The 16,504-nt window shown below is 44.4% G+C and overlaps 1 protein-coding gene across 1 annotated transcript in view; it reads left to right on the plus strand.

Annotated features, from left to right (window-relative positions):
* Positions 1–15,791, plus strand: part of LOC138614807 (signal peptide, CUB and EGF-like domain-containing protein 1) — a 29,183-nt gene extending 13,392 nt beyond the window's left edge. The window contains exons 4-5 of the mRNA XM_069688388.1: positions 11,616–11,750; positions 15,697–15,791. Coding sequence (XP_069544489.1) covers positions 11,616–11,750; positions 15,697–15,791 — 230 coding nt within the window. The remainder of the gene's footprint in view (positions 1–11,615; positions 11,751–15,696) is intronic.
* The last annotated feature ends 713 nt before the right edge of the window (positions 15,792–16,504 follow it).

The following is a 16,504-nucleotide window of genomic DNA, read 5'->3' on the forward strand; positions in this document are numbered from 1 at the left end:
TCTGTGTTTGATTTCATCTGTTAGTCTACATGTTCATCTGTGAGCACTTATTGAGGAGTGTTTATGGAGTGTTACATACTGTTTTATGATGATGTGTACAACCCCGATTACAAAAAAGTAGTGACTGTTTAAAATGTAAATAAAATGGAAGGCAATGATTTGCCAAACTAATGTTTTATAGAAAATAGACCAAAGACAACATATCAAATGTTGAAACTGAGACATTTTATTGTTTTATGAAAAATATAATCTCATTTTGAATCTGATGCAGCAGCACGTCTCTATAAAGTTGTTCCAGGAGCATTAATGCTTCCTTCCAGATGTTCAAGCTACCCATGCCATGTGCACTAATGCATCCCTGTACCATCACAGATGCTGGCTTTAGAACTGAGCTGATAACAAGCTGGATGGTCCCTCTCCTATTTAGCCTGGAGGATGCAGCGTCCATGATTTCCAAACAGAATCTCAGATTGTGATCCATCAGACCTCAGGACAGTTGTCCACTTCACCTCAGTCCATCTTCAATGATCTCGGTCCAGAGAAGGCGGCGGTGTTTCTGGATCATGTTTCTATCTGGTTTCTTCTTTGGAGAGTTTTAACATCATTTGTGGACACAGCGATGAACTGTGTTCACAGACGATGGTTTTCACAAGTGTTCCTGAGCCCATGCAGTGATTTCCACTCCAGAATAGTGTGTTTTTAATGCAGTGCTGCCTGAGGGCCCGAAGATCACCACCATCCAATATTGGTTTCCAGCCTTGTCCCTTGTGTTCAGAGATTTCTCCAGATTCTCTGAATCTTTTAATGATATTATGAACCGTAGACGATGAAATCCACTAATTCTTTGTAGTTTTACGTTGAGGAACATTATTCTTAGATTGTTGAACTATTTTCCAACACAGTCTTTCAGAGTGGTGAACCTCTCCTCATCTTCACTGCTGAGAGACTCTGCCTCTCTGAAATCATCTTTTATACCCAATCATGTTACTGATCTGTTGCCATGGTAACCTGATTAGTTGTCAGATGTTCCACCAGGTAGTTTTTAGTGTTACACAACTTTTCCAGTCTTTTGTTGATCCTGTCACAACTTTTTAGAGACATGTTGCTGCCATCAAATTCAAAATGAGCAGATATTTTACATTAAAAAAAAAAAAAAGCTTCCCAGTTTCAACATTTTATATGTTGTCTTTGGTCTATTTTTAATTTAATATGAGTTTATGTGATCTACAAATCATCACATTCTGTTTAATTTACATTTTACACATACTCACTACTTTTTCGGAAACAAGGTTGTAGTTGTGGTGTGTTTATGCAGTCGCCTCATATAATGTATGTGGACAGTTACATCCGTGTGTCACCGTGTGTTGTGGTAATCGTGTATAAAGAGGTTTGAGTTTGGTGGGATTTCTCCTTACGTGTTTTGCTGCTAAATCCTTGAAGTGTTATCAGAGAGGAAACCAGTCTGTCTGAGTTTAACCGCAACACTTTATTAGAAGCTGAAGTGCTGCTAATTAAAAGTGGGTTACTGAGTTCAGACGAAGCAGTAAAGATCCGTCGTCACAGTGCACACGGTGTGCTACTTTCCTCCTTTATTTTATGATTCGTTCTGTTGTCTGTCTTTTATTTCCTTCAACTTTAAGTTTCTTATCTTCTCTTTCCTTCTATCAGTTTTTTCCATCCGCTGCCTTTGTTTCATTCATCTTTTCCTTCTTCTCTGCTTCCTCCATCTTGATTTTCTGTCTCTACCTTCTTCCTTCCCTTTGTTCTATCCTTCCATCTTTCACTATGTCCTTCATGTCTCTAAATATTTACCATCTTTTTTCCTTTCTTCTTTTCTTGTTCACTTCATCTCTACTGTTTGTTCTTTTGATTCAAACTGAATTTGAATCCCATTATTTAATTGTACTATTGAAGAACTGCATTAAGAGACTCAATCTGAAAAGCATAAATTTAAATTCAACTCATTAGTTTGAAACTGAATTTTAGTAAACGGAATGCGATATTAGGAGCTTGAACTCTTTGCTAGATTACTAAACCAGATGAGGAGATGAAAACACTTTTCAATTGTTTCCTCTTTGTGTCATTTAATTTAATTTGACGTTAACCTGAGACTCTTTTATATTTTCTGGCTGAGATCAGCTGCTGCATCATGACGCTCCAACTGACTTAATCACATCCAGTTAAATAGACAAGAGTCAGCTTCATGTTTATGTCATGAACTCAATCAGAAGGTTGTTCCAATTATTAATGTAAGAAGGATTCAATACATAGAACATCATCGACCTGTCAGAGGGTTCTGGATCAATCTGTTCATGTGTCTCTGAACACTGAAGTATCCCTCCATCATCTGAGCTGCAGTTACACCTGGTCTGAGCTGTACAAAAATGTCAATGTAGCTAGGTTTGAAATGCAGCTGCTCTGTTGCAGGTACAAAAACCCAGAGAGTCCTTGAATCCTTGAAACGCAGAAAAGAAACATGACCTACTGCAGTGAAAAATCCAATATTCCCTCTTCAAGTGTGGTGCGGTAAAAGTAGCTGTAAAGTAAACATACAAATACCTGAAAACTCTAGTTTCTGATCAAGTCTGTTTGTATCACTGTTTCAGTTCCACCAGTTCAGAGTGGATTTGATCTGCTGATGTGTTTCCTGCTGGCTGTTGGAGGTTGGCTCCTCCTCCTCCCTTTCCTCTTCTTCCTCTTCTTCCTCCTTCTCCTCCTCCTTCTCCTCCTCCTCCTCCTAACATGTAATATGGTCAGTCAAACTGAGGCTTCTAGAATTATTACAAATATATTGTCTGATAGATATTAGATAAAACTCTGACATTTAGATTTATCTGGAACTAAGCAATAACAATAAATAAAGGAGCAGAGCTCTGCTGTTAGCATTTAGCTTCCAGTTCCTTCCACATCACAACGACGTCCCTGTTCATCCTGCAGACTCTGCTTCTCTTTCCACACCAGGAACTACACAAGTCCATGAACCACTGGCTTACTTTGTACGGGGGATTGAACTGATGTGTTTCAGTCAGCTAATGCTTGGTGGGTTGTCGTTGTGCTTCAGACAGCTGGAGGTTGATTTTAAGAAAGCAGCTGGTTTGCAGCAGGACAGCAGTACATCTGTTTCTGTTGTTCCTGGTTTAGGAATGAAACAGTTGAATTTCACTTTCATAATTTCATAAAACAAGAGGGCCTCTTGGAGCTGACTGGGGAAGAGGTTGTACTTCAGGCTATATTTCAGGCTGTACATCAGATTGTACTTCAGGCTGTAATTCAAGCTGTACTTCAGGTTGTACTACAGGCTGTACTTCAGGTTGTACTTCAGGTTGTTCTTCAGGCTGTTCTTCAGGCTGTACTTCAGGTTGTACTTCAGGTTGTTCTTCAGGCTGTACTTCAGGCTGTACTTCAGGCTGTACTTCAGGTTGTACTTCAGGTTGTTCTTCAGGCTGTACTTCAGGCTGTACTTCAGGCTTTACTTCAGGCTGTACTTCTTGGTGTACTTCAGGTTGTACATTGGGCTGTACTACAGGCTTTCCTTCAGGTTTTACTTCAGGATTTACTGAAGGTTGTACTTCACATTGTACTTTGGGCTGTACTTCAGGATGCATTCAGGTTGTATTTCAGGTTATACTTCAGGCCGTACATCAGGTTGTAATTCAGGCTGTACTTCGGGTTGTACATCAGGCTGTACGTCATGCTGTTCTTCAGGTTGTACATCAGGCTGTTCTTCAGGTTGTACTTCAGGCTGTACTTCGGGCTGTACTGTAGGCTTTACTTCAGATTTTTCTTCAGGATGTACTCAAGGTTGTACTTCAGGCTGTACTTCTGGCTGCATGTCAGGTTGTACTTCAGGTTGTACTTTAGCATGTACTAAAGGTTGTTCTTCAGGTTGCATTTCAGTTTGTACTTCAGGCTGTACTTCAGGTTCTACTTTAGGTTGTACTTCAGTCTGTACTTCAACCTGTACTTCAGTCTGTACTTCAGGTTGTACTTCAGCCTGTACTTCAACCTGTACTTCAGGTTGTACTTTGGGTTGTACTTCAGTCTCTACTTCAGGATGTACTACAGGCTGTAGTTCAGGCTGTACTTCAGGTATTACTTCATACTGTACTTCAGGCTGCATTTCAGAATGTATTAAAGGTTGTTCTTCAGGTTGTACTTCAGGCTGTACTTCTGGCTGCATGTCAGGTTGTACTTCAGGTTGTACATCAGGTCGTAATTCAAGCTGTACTTTGGGCTGTTTTTGAGGCTGTACTTCAGGCTGTACTGTGAGCTGTACTTCAGGCTGTAATTCAGGGTGTACTTCAGGTTGTTCTTCAGGCTGTACTTCAGGTTGCACTTCAGGTTATACTTCAGGCTGTACATCAGGTTGTAATTCAAGCTGTACTTCTGGCTGTATTTGAGATTGTACTTCAGGTTGTATTCAGGTTATACTTCAGGCTGTATTCAGGTTTTACTTCAGGCTGTGCATCAGGTTGTACTACAGGCTATACTTCAGGTTGTACGTCGGGCTGTTCTTCAGGTTTTTCTTCAGGCTGTACTTCAGGCTGTACTACAGGCTGTACTTCAGGTTGTACGTTGGGCTGTACTTCTGGCTGTATTTGAGGTTGTACTTCGGCCTGTACTTCAGGCTGTATATCAGGTTCTAATTCAAGCTGTATTTCGGGCTGTATTTGTGATTGTACTTCAGGTTGTATTCAGGTTATACTTCAGGGTGCATTCAGGTTTTACTTCAGGCTGTACATCAGGTCGTAATTCAAGCTGTACTTTGGGCTGTTTTTGAGGCTGTACTTCAGGCTGTACTGTGAGCTGTACTTCAGGCTGTAATTCAGGGTGTACTTCAGGTTGTACTTCAGGCTGTACTTCAGGTTTTACTAGAGGATGTAGTTCAGCTTGTACTTCAGGTTTTACTAGAGGATGTAGTTCAGCTTGTACTTCAGGTTTTTCTTCATGCTATACATCAGGCTGTACATCAGGCTGATTCAGGTGTTACTTCAGGCTGTATTTGAGACTGTACTTTGTGCTGTACTTCAGGCGGTGCTTTGGGCTGTATTTTCAGGCTGTACTTTAGGCTGTACTTCAGGTTTTTCTTCAGGCTGTGCTTCAGGCTGTACTTCAGGTTGTACTACAGGCTGTACTTCAGGTTGTATGTCGGGCTGTACTTCTGGCTGTATTTGAGGTTGTACTTCGGTCTGTATTTCAGGCTGTATATCAGGTTCTAATTCAAGCTGTATTTCGGGCTGTATTTGTGATTGCACTTCAGGTTGTATTCAGGTTTTACTTCAGGCTGTACATCAGGTTGTAATTCAAGCTGTACTTTGGGCTGTTTTTGAGGCTGTACTTCAGGCTGTACTGTGAGCTGTACTTCAGGCTGTAATTCAAGCTGTGCATCAGGCTGTACTTCAGGGTGTACATCAGTTTGTACTTCGGGCTGTACTGTAAGCTGTACTTCAGATTTTACCTCAGGTTGTACTTCAGGTTGTACTTCAGGCTGTATTTCAGCTTGTACTTCAGGCTGTATTTCAGCTTATACTTAATGTTGTACTTCTGGTTTATTTTCAGGTTGTACAAATGGCTCTATTTAAGGGTTTACTTCAGGCTAAACTTCAGGTTGTACATCGGGCTGTACTTCAGGTTGTATTTCAGGTTTTACTTCGGGTTGTAATTTAGCCTGCACTTCAGGTTTTACTTCAGGCTGTACTTCAGGTTGTAATTCAAACTGTACTTCGGGCTGTATTTGATATTGTACTTCAGATTGTATTCAAGTTTTGCTTCAGGCTGTACTTCAGGTTGTAATTCAAGCTGTACTTTGGGCTGTATTTGAGGCTGTACTTCAGGCTGTACTGTGAGCTGTACTTCAGGCTGTAATTCAGGCTGTACTTCAGGTGGTAGGTTGCTGCGTGGGATCGGTCTATTTTCAGAGAGGATATCCGACACTGCAGACAGCGTTCCTGCGTATTGACTCATGGAGAGCAGACTGTCACCAGCCTCTCTCATTCTTTATGTTAACTGTCGGCACTTACTATGGAGCTAAATAGTTCCCTGTGATGCAGAGGAACCGTTAAACAGAGGAACCGTATAAACAGAGGAACCGTATAAACAGAGGAAAAGCAGACTGACACGTCAGCCTGATGTCAAACCACAAATTGCAGCTTTGTCAAGAACAAGAACATTGTTTGTTATCATGTCTCACTGTCAAGTGTCTCAATCAGCAGGAGATTTACACACACACACACGCACGCACGCACGCAGACACAGAGACACACACACACACCAACACACACACACACACACGCACGCACGCACGCACGCATACAGACACAGAGACAAACACACACACACGCACGCACGCACGCACACACACACACACACACACACACACACACACACACACCCATGATGAATTGTCATAACACTGGATCAGCTGTGATGAGTTCTTAGAAGGAATTTAAAGCCTCACGTCTGTCAGATTGTTGCTTTCTGTGACTCATCAGTCGTAGCTGAAGCTCTGTGACATCAGTCACAGATCTCTGGTCCAGATGTCCTCCTGTCCTCCACCTCCTGTGTCTGTCCTCCTGTCTCCCACGTCCTGTATCTGTCCTTCTTTCCTCCTCCTCCTGTGTCTGTCCTCCTGTCTTCCACCTCTTGTATTTGTTGTCATGTCCTCCACTTCCTGTGTCTGTCCTCCTGTCCTCCACCAACAGATGCAGGACATGAAGTAAAATAAACTCAGCAGACGTTGAGAGGACAGTGGACATGGACACATTGAGTCCAGCGGTGTCCATGCCAAAACCAAATAAATAAAGTCCAAATCAAAAGGAGGAGTGGAACCAAAGTGGGCCGCTGTGTAATCAGAGCACCTTCTCTTGTTGACATCTGGAGGACGATGGAGGGACGTCCTGCAGGCTAACTGATGTCTTTTTTTAACCAGTTTTCCACAGTTTGTCCATCGGGTTCAGAGACCTGAGATATGAACCAGAGACCTGAACCAGAGACCTGAACCAGAGATCTGAACCAGAGATCCGAACCAGAGAGATCCGAACCAGAGAGACCTGAACCAGAGACCTTAACCAGAGAGACCTGAACCAGAGAGACCTGAACCAGAAATCTGAACCAGAGACCTGAACCAGAGAGACCTGAACCAGAGACCTGAACCAGAGATCTGAACCAGAGATCTGAACCAGAGAGATCTGAACCAGAGATCTGAACCAGAGAGACCTGAACCAGAGATCTGAACCAGAGACCTGAACCAGAGAGACCTGAACCAGAGATCTGAACCAGAGACCTGAACCAGAGATCTGAACCAGAGACCTGAACCAGAGAGACCTGAACCAGAGATCTGAACCAGAGACCTGAACCAGAGAGATCTGAACCAGAGAGACCTGAACCAGAGACCTGAACCAGAGACCTGAACCAGGTCAGGTGTGATTGGCTCGGCCGTTCTAGCAGCTTTATTTTCTTTCTCTGAAACCAATGAGAGTTTCCTTGGCTGTGTTTGGGATCATTGTCCTGCTGAAATGTCCACCCTCGTTTCATTTTCATCATCCTGTTGGATGGCAGCAGATTTTTATCAAGAATGTCTCGGTACATGTTTCAATTCATCCTTCCTTCAATTCTGTGAAGTTTTCCAGTAGCGTATGTTGAAAGCAGCTCACACCATGATGTTCCCACCTCCAGACTTTACTGTTGGTATGGTGTTGTTAGGGTGATGTGCAGTGTTGTCCTCCTAACATGGTGTATTATGGCATCCAAACAGTTCATTTTGCTCTCAACTGACCAGACTATATTCTCCCAGTATTTCACAGGCTTGTCCAAATGTTGTGCAGCAAACTTTAAACGAGCTTCAACATGCTTTTTCTTCAGCGATGGAGTCTTGCGTGGTGAGCGTGCAGACAGGCCGTGGAGGTTCAGTGCATTACTTATTGTTTTCTTTGAAACAACTGTACCTGCTACTTCCAGGTCTTTCTGAAGCTCTCCATAAGGGTCCTTGTCTCTTGGACAACTCTTCTGATAATTCTTTTCACTCCTCTGTCATAAATCTTGTGAGGAGCACCTGGTCGTGGCCAGTTTATGGTGAAATGATGTTCTTTCCACTCCAGGATTACGGCCCCAACGCTGCTCACTGGAACATTCAGAAGTTTAGAAATGCGTCTGTAACCAACGCCATCAGTTTGTTTTGCAACAATAAGGTTGTGAAGGTCTTGAGAGAGCTCTTTGGTTTCACCCATCATGAGATGTTTCTTGTGTGACACCTTGGTAATGAGACACCTTGTTATAGGTCATCAGTTGGGACTGAACCAGCTGATATTAATTTGCACTGATAAGGGACCGGATCACTTTCTATTTACTGACAGATTTCAGCTGTTGTCTTTTTTCACCTCCCTTTCTTTATGTGTCCCATACTTTTTTCCTGTGTCATTTCACATTATTACACATAACTTAATTTCTGAACTTATTTGTTTTCAAAGCATGGAGCTGATTGAAAGAATCCCAAGAGTGTGCAAAACTGTCATCAAAGCAAAAGGTGGCTACTTTGAAGAATGTAAAATATAAAACATATTCTGGTTTGTTTAACACTTTTTTGTTTACCACATAATTCCACATGTTCCTTCATAGTTTAAATGTCTTCAATATTAATCTACAATGTAGAAAAAAAATAAGAATAATGAAAAACCATTGAATGAGAAGGTGTGTCCAAACTTTTGACTGGTACTGTATATATACTAACACACATATACATATATACACTAACACACATATACATATATACACTAACACATACATATATATATACGCACACACACACACACACACACATACACACACATATATACACAAACACAAATATACATATATAAATTAAAAAACATATACATGGGCCAGTCTAGACAGTCTAACACTAGTCTAACACCAGTCTAACACTAGTCTAACACCAGACTAACACCAATCTAACACTAGTCTAACATCAGTCTAACACCAGTCTAACAGCAATCTAACTCCAGTCTAACACTAGTCTAACAGTAGTCTAACACCAGTCTAACACCAATCTAACAAGACATTTCAGTTCATCTCGCTGAGACGTCGCACACATCGTCCAACATGTCGAAGTCAGAACTTTAACCTCCTAAACCATGGCTCAGTTATGTTGTTTTCTTGTGTATACAACACACACAAAACACACTGTATGTGTACGTGTGTGTGTGTGTGTCTGATAGTAAATATATACAGCTCTGAAAAAAATGAAGAAACCAATCCAAATTGTTCTTAAATCAGCATCTCTACATGTACGGCAGCCGTTCCATTCCAGTGTCTGTTGAATTCCAATACAGGAACACCTGATTCTACTTGATGAGGTACTGATCAGGTGATCACCTGATTCTACTTAATGAGGTACTGACCAGGTGATCACCTGAACCAGATCGGATTTAATGAAGAAAAGTATAACAACCAGCGCTGTGGTCATCATTGTCCTCTTACAATAGGACCAGCTGGATGGCAGAAATGGTGCTCGTAGTACCTTCAAAGTAATTAGAATAAAAAAAAGTGACTATTGACCAAAAGCGTTAAAAAGAAAAGTTGTGAGTGAGGAAAAGTAGGGTTGAATCCTGGTTTTACTGTCAGAGGGACACAGTGAGCATCAGGCTGCTTCCATCCTTCAAATGTCAAAGACGACGGTTCATGAGAACGAGGTCAAGCAGCAGACATTAGGGACAACAAAGCTACAGACATTAGGGACAACAAAGCTACAGACCAGCAGAGGACCAAAACGACTCTCCGCTCACTGGGATGACCTCCAACTCATTCCAATGTCACTCAACAAACATAGGATGACATCAAGTGAACTCCAAAAAGAACGTCAGACAGCAGCTGGGGTGAAGAGGACGGTGAGGACGGTGAGGACGGTTAGAAACAGGCTCCTGGTGGCTGAAGTCAGGCAAATATAGAAAAGCCCTTCATCATGAGAAGCAAAGAAGAGCCAGGCTGAGGTTTGAAGAAGACCAGAAGGATTGGACCATAGAGGACTGGAGGAAGGTCATCTTCTCTGAGGAGTCCAATGTTCAGCTTTGTCAAACAAAGCTGAGCTGCTTGAATCTTTGGACCAGGAGTCATAACGTCTCCCAACATCAAAGTGAAAGAGGTGGAAAGACGCTAAGACGCATGAAGCTGGGATTGGAAATCAATAATCAATTATTCCACCAAATATTGATTTCTGAACTCTTCCTGAGTTAAAACATTCATATTGTGTTGCTTAAAAATGAATATGAACTTGTTTTCTTTGCATTATTCCAGATCTGAAAACTCTGCATCTTTTTGTTATTTTGACCAGTTGTCATTTTCTGCAAATAAATGTTCTAAATTAAAACATTTTAATTTGAAATCTGGGAGAAATGTTGTCAGTAGTTTATAGAATAAAACAATTTTTTTTTTTATTTTACTCAAACATACCAATAAATAGTAAAACCAGAGAAACTGACCATTTTGAAGTGGTCTCTTCATTTTTTCCAGAGCTGTATATATCAACTTCAACTTCAACTATATTGTCAACCCACCATATGTAGAACACATACAGCGAGATCAAAACATTGATTCTCACAGTCCCATGGTGTGCAAAATAAAAAGATAAAACAAAAAAAGTATAACTATGTAACAATAAAAACAATAAACAGACAACAACCACAGTGAGGCTTAACTGCAATATGTATTAGTACAAGCACCAATGATCCCACCAGCTGCCTTCACTGCGCTGCAGGGTTGTGGTTGGAGCAGCCAGTGATCAGCTGGTCAGGAAGCCCCATGCAGCCTCGGGAGAAGGAGACCACGATGGCTGCTGGGGCGCCTGCTGTCTTTCATCTGGAGGATGTAGAGGCGCTGCTGGGTTTTCTGGGCCAGTGATGCACTGTCGTTTGTTCCTCGGTGACGTTCACCCAGAAACGTGGTGCTGCTCGCCGGCTCCACAGCAGAAGAAGCTTCACCTCATTTCTGTAGTTCACCTTATCATTGTTGCGGATGAGACCCACCGCAGTCGTGTCATCTGCAGACTTTCCGATGTGATTGGTGCTGTAGAGTTGGTGCACAGTCAGGAGTTAGCCAGGTGAAGAGTGGGGGGGGGGGCCCTCGGGGAGCCTCCTGCTCACTGGGATGGTTCACGGTGTGTTGTTGCCAACCCGCTGCTTTTGGTCTCAGTGAGAAAGTCCAGCAACCAATTACAGAGAAAGAGATATAGAGTATATGTACAGTATCTGTGTGTGTGTGTGTGTGTGTGTGTGTGTGTGTGTGTGTGTGTGTGTGTGTGTGTGTGTGTGTGTGTGTGTGAGTGTGTGTGTGAGTGAGTGTGTGTGTGTGTGTGTGTGCGTGCGTGCGTGCGTGCGTGCGTGCGTGCGTGAGTGAGTGTGTGTGTGTGTGTGTGTGTGTGTGAGTGAGTGAGTGAGTGTGTGTGTGTCTGTGTGTGTGTTAGTGGTTCTTCCATCCCTCTGATGTCATCAGATGTTTCCCGGCTCATAAACTGTCCCTGACACATGTTCATGGATGAAGCTCCCGGGCCTGTCTTCCTCGCTGTGTCTGTCTCCGTCTCCCTCAGTCTCATGTCCCTGTCTCTCTGTGTCTCTCTGTCCACACAGATGTGGACGAGTGTGTGGACAACAACGGAGGCTGCCAGCAGGTGTGTGTGAACACGATGGGGAGCTACGAGTGTCTGTGCACAGAGGGCTTCTTCCTCAGCGACAACCAGCACACCTGCATCCACCGCTCTGACGGTAAGACAGAGACACGGAGACAGCTGTGTCCTCACTGTTGGACAGAATGATTGTTTTAAAAGCTCTGTGATGCTGATTGTTCAGACGTTACCTCGTCTGAGAGGAGAATGGAGGAGTTCTAACCTGAGATAAGAACAGGTGTGTTGTTGGGTGAGCTCTTTGAACAAATGTCCAATATAAACATTTCATGTCCAATCTGCCGGCATAAATCACCTCTGAGGTACAGATGGAGCCGAGGAGATGGTTAGACTGTGGCTGATGTTAGTTTGGTTATCTGCTGCTGAGGAGGTGTCTCTTGACTGTATTACATTACATTACATTTATCTGACTCTTTTATCCAAAGCGACTTAAAATAAGTTCATTTGAACCATGAGGGTACAAAACCAGAACAACAAGAATCAAGAAAATACAATTTCTTCAAGAAAGCCAAACTACAAAGTTCTATCAGTAAGTTCTATTTTGAGATAATAAAGTTCTACTGTTCAAGGTAAAGTCTGAAGAGGTGTGTTTTTAGTTTGTGGTGGAAGATGTTCAGAGTTTCTGCTGTCCTGATGTTGGTGGGGAGCTCATTCTACCATTTAGGAGTCAGGACAGCAAACAGTCATGATTTTGTAGAGTGTTTAGCTCAGGGAGGAGCAACAAGCTGATTGGTGGAAGCAGAGCGGAGGGAGGGGCTGGGATGTAGGGTTGGACCATGTCCTGGATGTAGACTGGACCAGAACCTGGACCAGAACCTGCACCTCCTTCTGAGTGAGAAGAGGACGTCTTCTCCTGATGTTGTGCAGCATGTATCTACAGGAACGTGTTGTTGCAGTGATGTTGGCAGTAAGAGAGAGTTGACTGTCGAGTGTCTCCGAGGTTCTTATCAGTCAGGGTCGGGATAACAGAGTTATTGAAGATAGTAGTCAGGTCGAGGGTGGGACAGTCTTTCCCTGGAAGGACTGTAATTTCTGTGGTTGCCATGGGAACACTGAAAGTCATTATGAAGTGTGATGGTACAGAGTCACAAGTATTTCCAGGAACAACTGTAGTCACCTCGTCATGTCCGGCTCATTCAGACTCCTCCACAGCTCAGTAACAAGTCAGTAACCAGTCAGTAACCAGCCAGTAACCAGCCAGTAACCAGTCAGTAACCTGTCATTAACCAGCCAGTAACCAACCAGTAACCAGTCAGTAACCTGTCATTAACCAGTCAGTAACCAGTCAGTAACCAGCCAGTAACCAGCCAGTAACCAGCCAGTAACCAGTCATTAACCAGCCAGTAACCAGTCAGTAACCCATCATTAACCAGCCAGTAACCAGTCAGTAAACCATCATTAACCAGTCATTAACCAGCTAGTAACAAGCCAGTAAACCGTCATTAACCAGCCAGTAACCAGTTAGTAACCAGCCAGTAACCTGTCATTAACCAGTCAGTAAACAGTCATTAACCAATCAGTAACCAGTCATTAACCAGTGAGTAACCAGTCATTAACCACTCAGTAACCAGTCATTAACCAGTGAGTAACCAGTCATTAACCGGTCAGTAACCGGTCAATAACTGGCCATTAATCAGTCAGTAACTGGTCAATAACAGGTCGTTAACCAGTCATTAACCAGTCAGTAACCAGTAATTAACCAGTCATTAACCGGTCGGTAACCGGCTATTAACCAGTGAGTAACCAGTCAGTAACCAGTCAGTAACCAGTGAGTATCCAGTCATTAACCAGTCATTAACCAGTCAGTAACTGGTCAATAACCGGTCAATAACTGGACATTAACCAGTCATTAACCAGTCACTAACCAGTGAGTAACCAGACAGTAACCAGTCATTAACCAGTGAGTAACTAGCTATATAAGTCAGCACTCTCTGTGTCTCTCCCTCTGGACGCTTCGGGGAGAGACACAGCGTGGTGGGGGAGAGGTGATCAGGGTGACTCTCTGCTGCCCTCCATGATGCATGAAGATCAAAGACACGAGAGGACAGTCGTCTGTCTTCTGTTTAGCAGCACAGAGAGGGACGCTGGATGAATGTGGGGGGGATTAGGAGGACAGGGACAGAGTGACCTGATGATCTCCGGTGGGTGTGGTCAGAGCAACCAGCAAACATCAGTGATGTCATCAACCTTCAGTGAGGTCATCAACCATCAGTGAGGTCATCAACAATCAGTGACGTCATCAACCATCAGTGACGTCATCAACCATCAGTGATGTCATCGTTGGTTTGTGAACGTTATGAATCCTCCAGTTCAGATTCTGTCCGTCACCATCTTGTTAGTTCGGAGCGGTTTGGAGCAGGAAGTGACCATATTTGGACGAGCTGGGGGAGGAGCCAGCGGTGGATCTGTCTTCCTCTCCGTCCTCCTCTCCATCCTCCTCTCCGTCCTCCTCTTCGTAATGCTGTCCGTCCTCTTCTCCGTCCTCTTCTTTCTCTTCCTCTTGTCCTCCTCTTGCCCTTCTCTCCCTCTTCCTCTTTGTCCTCCTCTCTTCCTCCTCTTCTCCTTCTCTCCCTCCTCCTCTTCGTCTTCCTCTCCCTCCTCCTTTCTGTGTTCTTCTTCGTCCTCCTCTTCGTCTTCCTCTCCGTCTTCCTCCGTCCTCCTCTCGTCTTCCTCTGCGTCCTCCTCCTTGTCTTCCTCTTCATCCTCCTTCCATCCTCCTCTTCGTCTTCCTCTCCCTCCTCCTCTCCATATTCTTCTTCATCCTGCTCTTCATCTTCCTCTCCGTCTTCCTCTCTGTCCTCCTCTCCGTCCTCCTCTTCATCCTCCTCTTTGTCCTCCTCTTCGTAATGCTATCCGTCCTCTTCTTTGTCTTCCTCTCGTCCTCCTCTTGCCCTTCTCTCCCTCCTCCTCTTTGTCCTCCTCTCGTCCTCCTCTTGCCCTTCTCTCCCTCCTCCTTTTCGTCCTCCTTTCCGTCTTCCTCTCCGTCTTCCTCTCTGTCCTCCTCTTCGTCTTTCTCTCGTCCTCCTCTCATCTTCCTTTTCCTCCTCCTCTCCATCTTCTTTTTCGTCCTCCTCTTCGTCTTCCTCTCCGTCTTTCTCTCCGTCTTCCTCTCCGTCCTCCTCTTCGTCTTCCTCTCCGTCTTTCTCTCCGTCTTCCTCTCCGTCTTCCTCTCCGTCTTCCTCTCCGTCCTCCTCTTCATCCTCCTCTTCGTAATGCTGTCCATCCTCTTCTCTGTCCTCTTCTTTGTCTTCCTCTCATCCTCCTTTCTGTCCTCCTCTCATCTTCCTCTTCTCCTTCTCTCCCTCCTCCTCTTTGTCCTCCTCTCGTCCTCCTCTTGCCCTTCTCTCCCTCCTCCTCTTCATCCTCCGCTCCGTCTTCCTCTCCGTCTTCCTCTCCGTCTTCCTCTCCATCCTCCTCTTCGTCTTCCTCTCGTCCTCCTCTCATCTTCCTCTCCCTTCTCCTCTCCGTCTTCTTCTTCGTCTTCCTCTCCGTCTTCTTCTCCGTCCTCCTCTCGTCTTCCTCTTCGTCCTCCTCCTTGTCTTCCTCTTCATCCTTCTCCTGTCCTTCTCTTCGTCTTCCTCTCCGTCCTCATCTCGTCCTCCTCTCGTCCTCCTTTCTTTCCTCCTCTTGTCTTCCTCTTCATTCTCCTCTCCCTCGCCTCGTCTTCCTCTTCATCCTCCTCCCCCTCCTCCTGTCCGTCTTCCTCTCCGTCCTCCTCTCCGTCCTCCTCTCCGTCCTCCTCTCCGTCCTCTTCTCCGTCCTCTTCTCCGTCCCCCTCTCTGTCCTCCCCTCTGTCCTCCTCTCCGTTCTCCTCTCCCTCCTCCTCTCCCTCATCCTCTGTCCTCCTTTCCGTCCTCCTCCCTGTCTGCTGGGTATATTTCCATCTCCTGTCAGAGGGATGTTCACAGTAAACAAACAGAGAAGAAGCTCTCCAGTATTTCAGCGTCTCTGCTGTACGAGCGTCTGACCACCGCCACACCTCCTCCAAAGATTTTCAATCACACATTTGTCATCCCGGCATCCCACAGGAATCTCCCTCTGCTCCTTCTTCATCCTGGCTCCTCCTCGTCTAGTTGATCTGCGCACCAAATCAAAGCTTCTCTGCAGTCTTGGCCTTCATTAGTGTCCTGAAACCTGAGAGACATGTGAAGACAGGGGACATGAAGACAGAGGACACCATGAAGCCAGGGGACAACATGAAGACAGAGGACACCATGAAGACAGGTGACAACATGAAGACAGAGGAAACCATGAATACAGGGGACAACATGAAGACAGAGGACACCATGAAGACAAGTGACAACATGAAGACAGAGGACACCATGAAGACTGGGGACAACATGAAGACAGAGGACACCATGAAGACAGGTGACAACATGAAGACAGAGGACACCATGAATACAGGGGACAACATGAAGACAGAGGACACCATGAAGACAGCGGACAACATGAAGACAGAGGAAACCATGAAGACAGTGGACACCAGGAAGCCAGGGGACACCATGAAGACCGGACACCATGAAGACAGGTGACAACATGAAGACAGAAGAAACCATGAAGACAGGTGACAACATGAAGACAGAGGAAACCATGAATACAGGGGACAACATGAAGACAGAGGAAACCATGAAGACAGTGGACACCAAGAAGCCAGGGGACACCATGAAGACTGGGGACAACATGAAGACAGAGGACACCATGAAGACTGGACACCATGAAGACAGGTGACAACATGAAGACAGAAGAAACCATGAAGACAGGGGACAACATGAAGACAGAGGATGACATGAAGACAGAGGATGACATGAAGACAGAGGACAATATCAATACAGAGGA

Source organism: Brachyistius frenatus, unplaced genomic scaffold, assembly GCF_029030835.1.
Source record: "Brachyistius frenatus isolate BFR_SWC_R1_liver_20210118 unplaced genomic scaffold, ASM2903083v1 Contig_579, whole genome shotgun sequence".
Lineage (NCBI taxonomy): Eukaryota > Metazoa > Chordata > Actinopteri > Embiotocidae > Brachyistius > Brachyistius frenatus.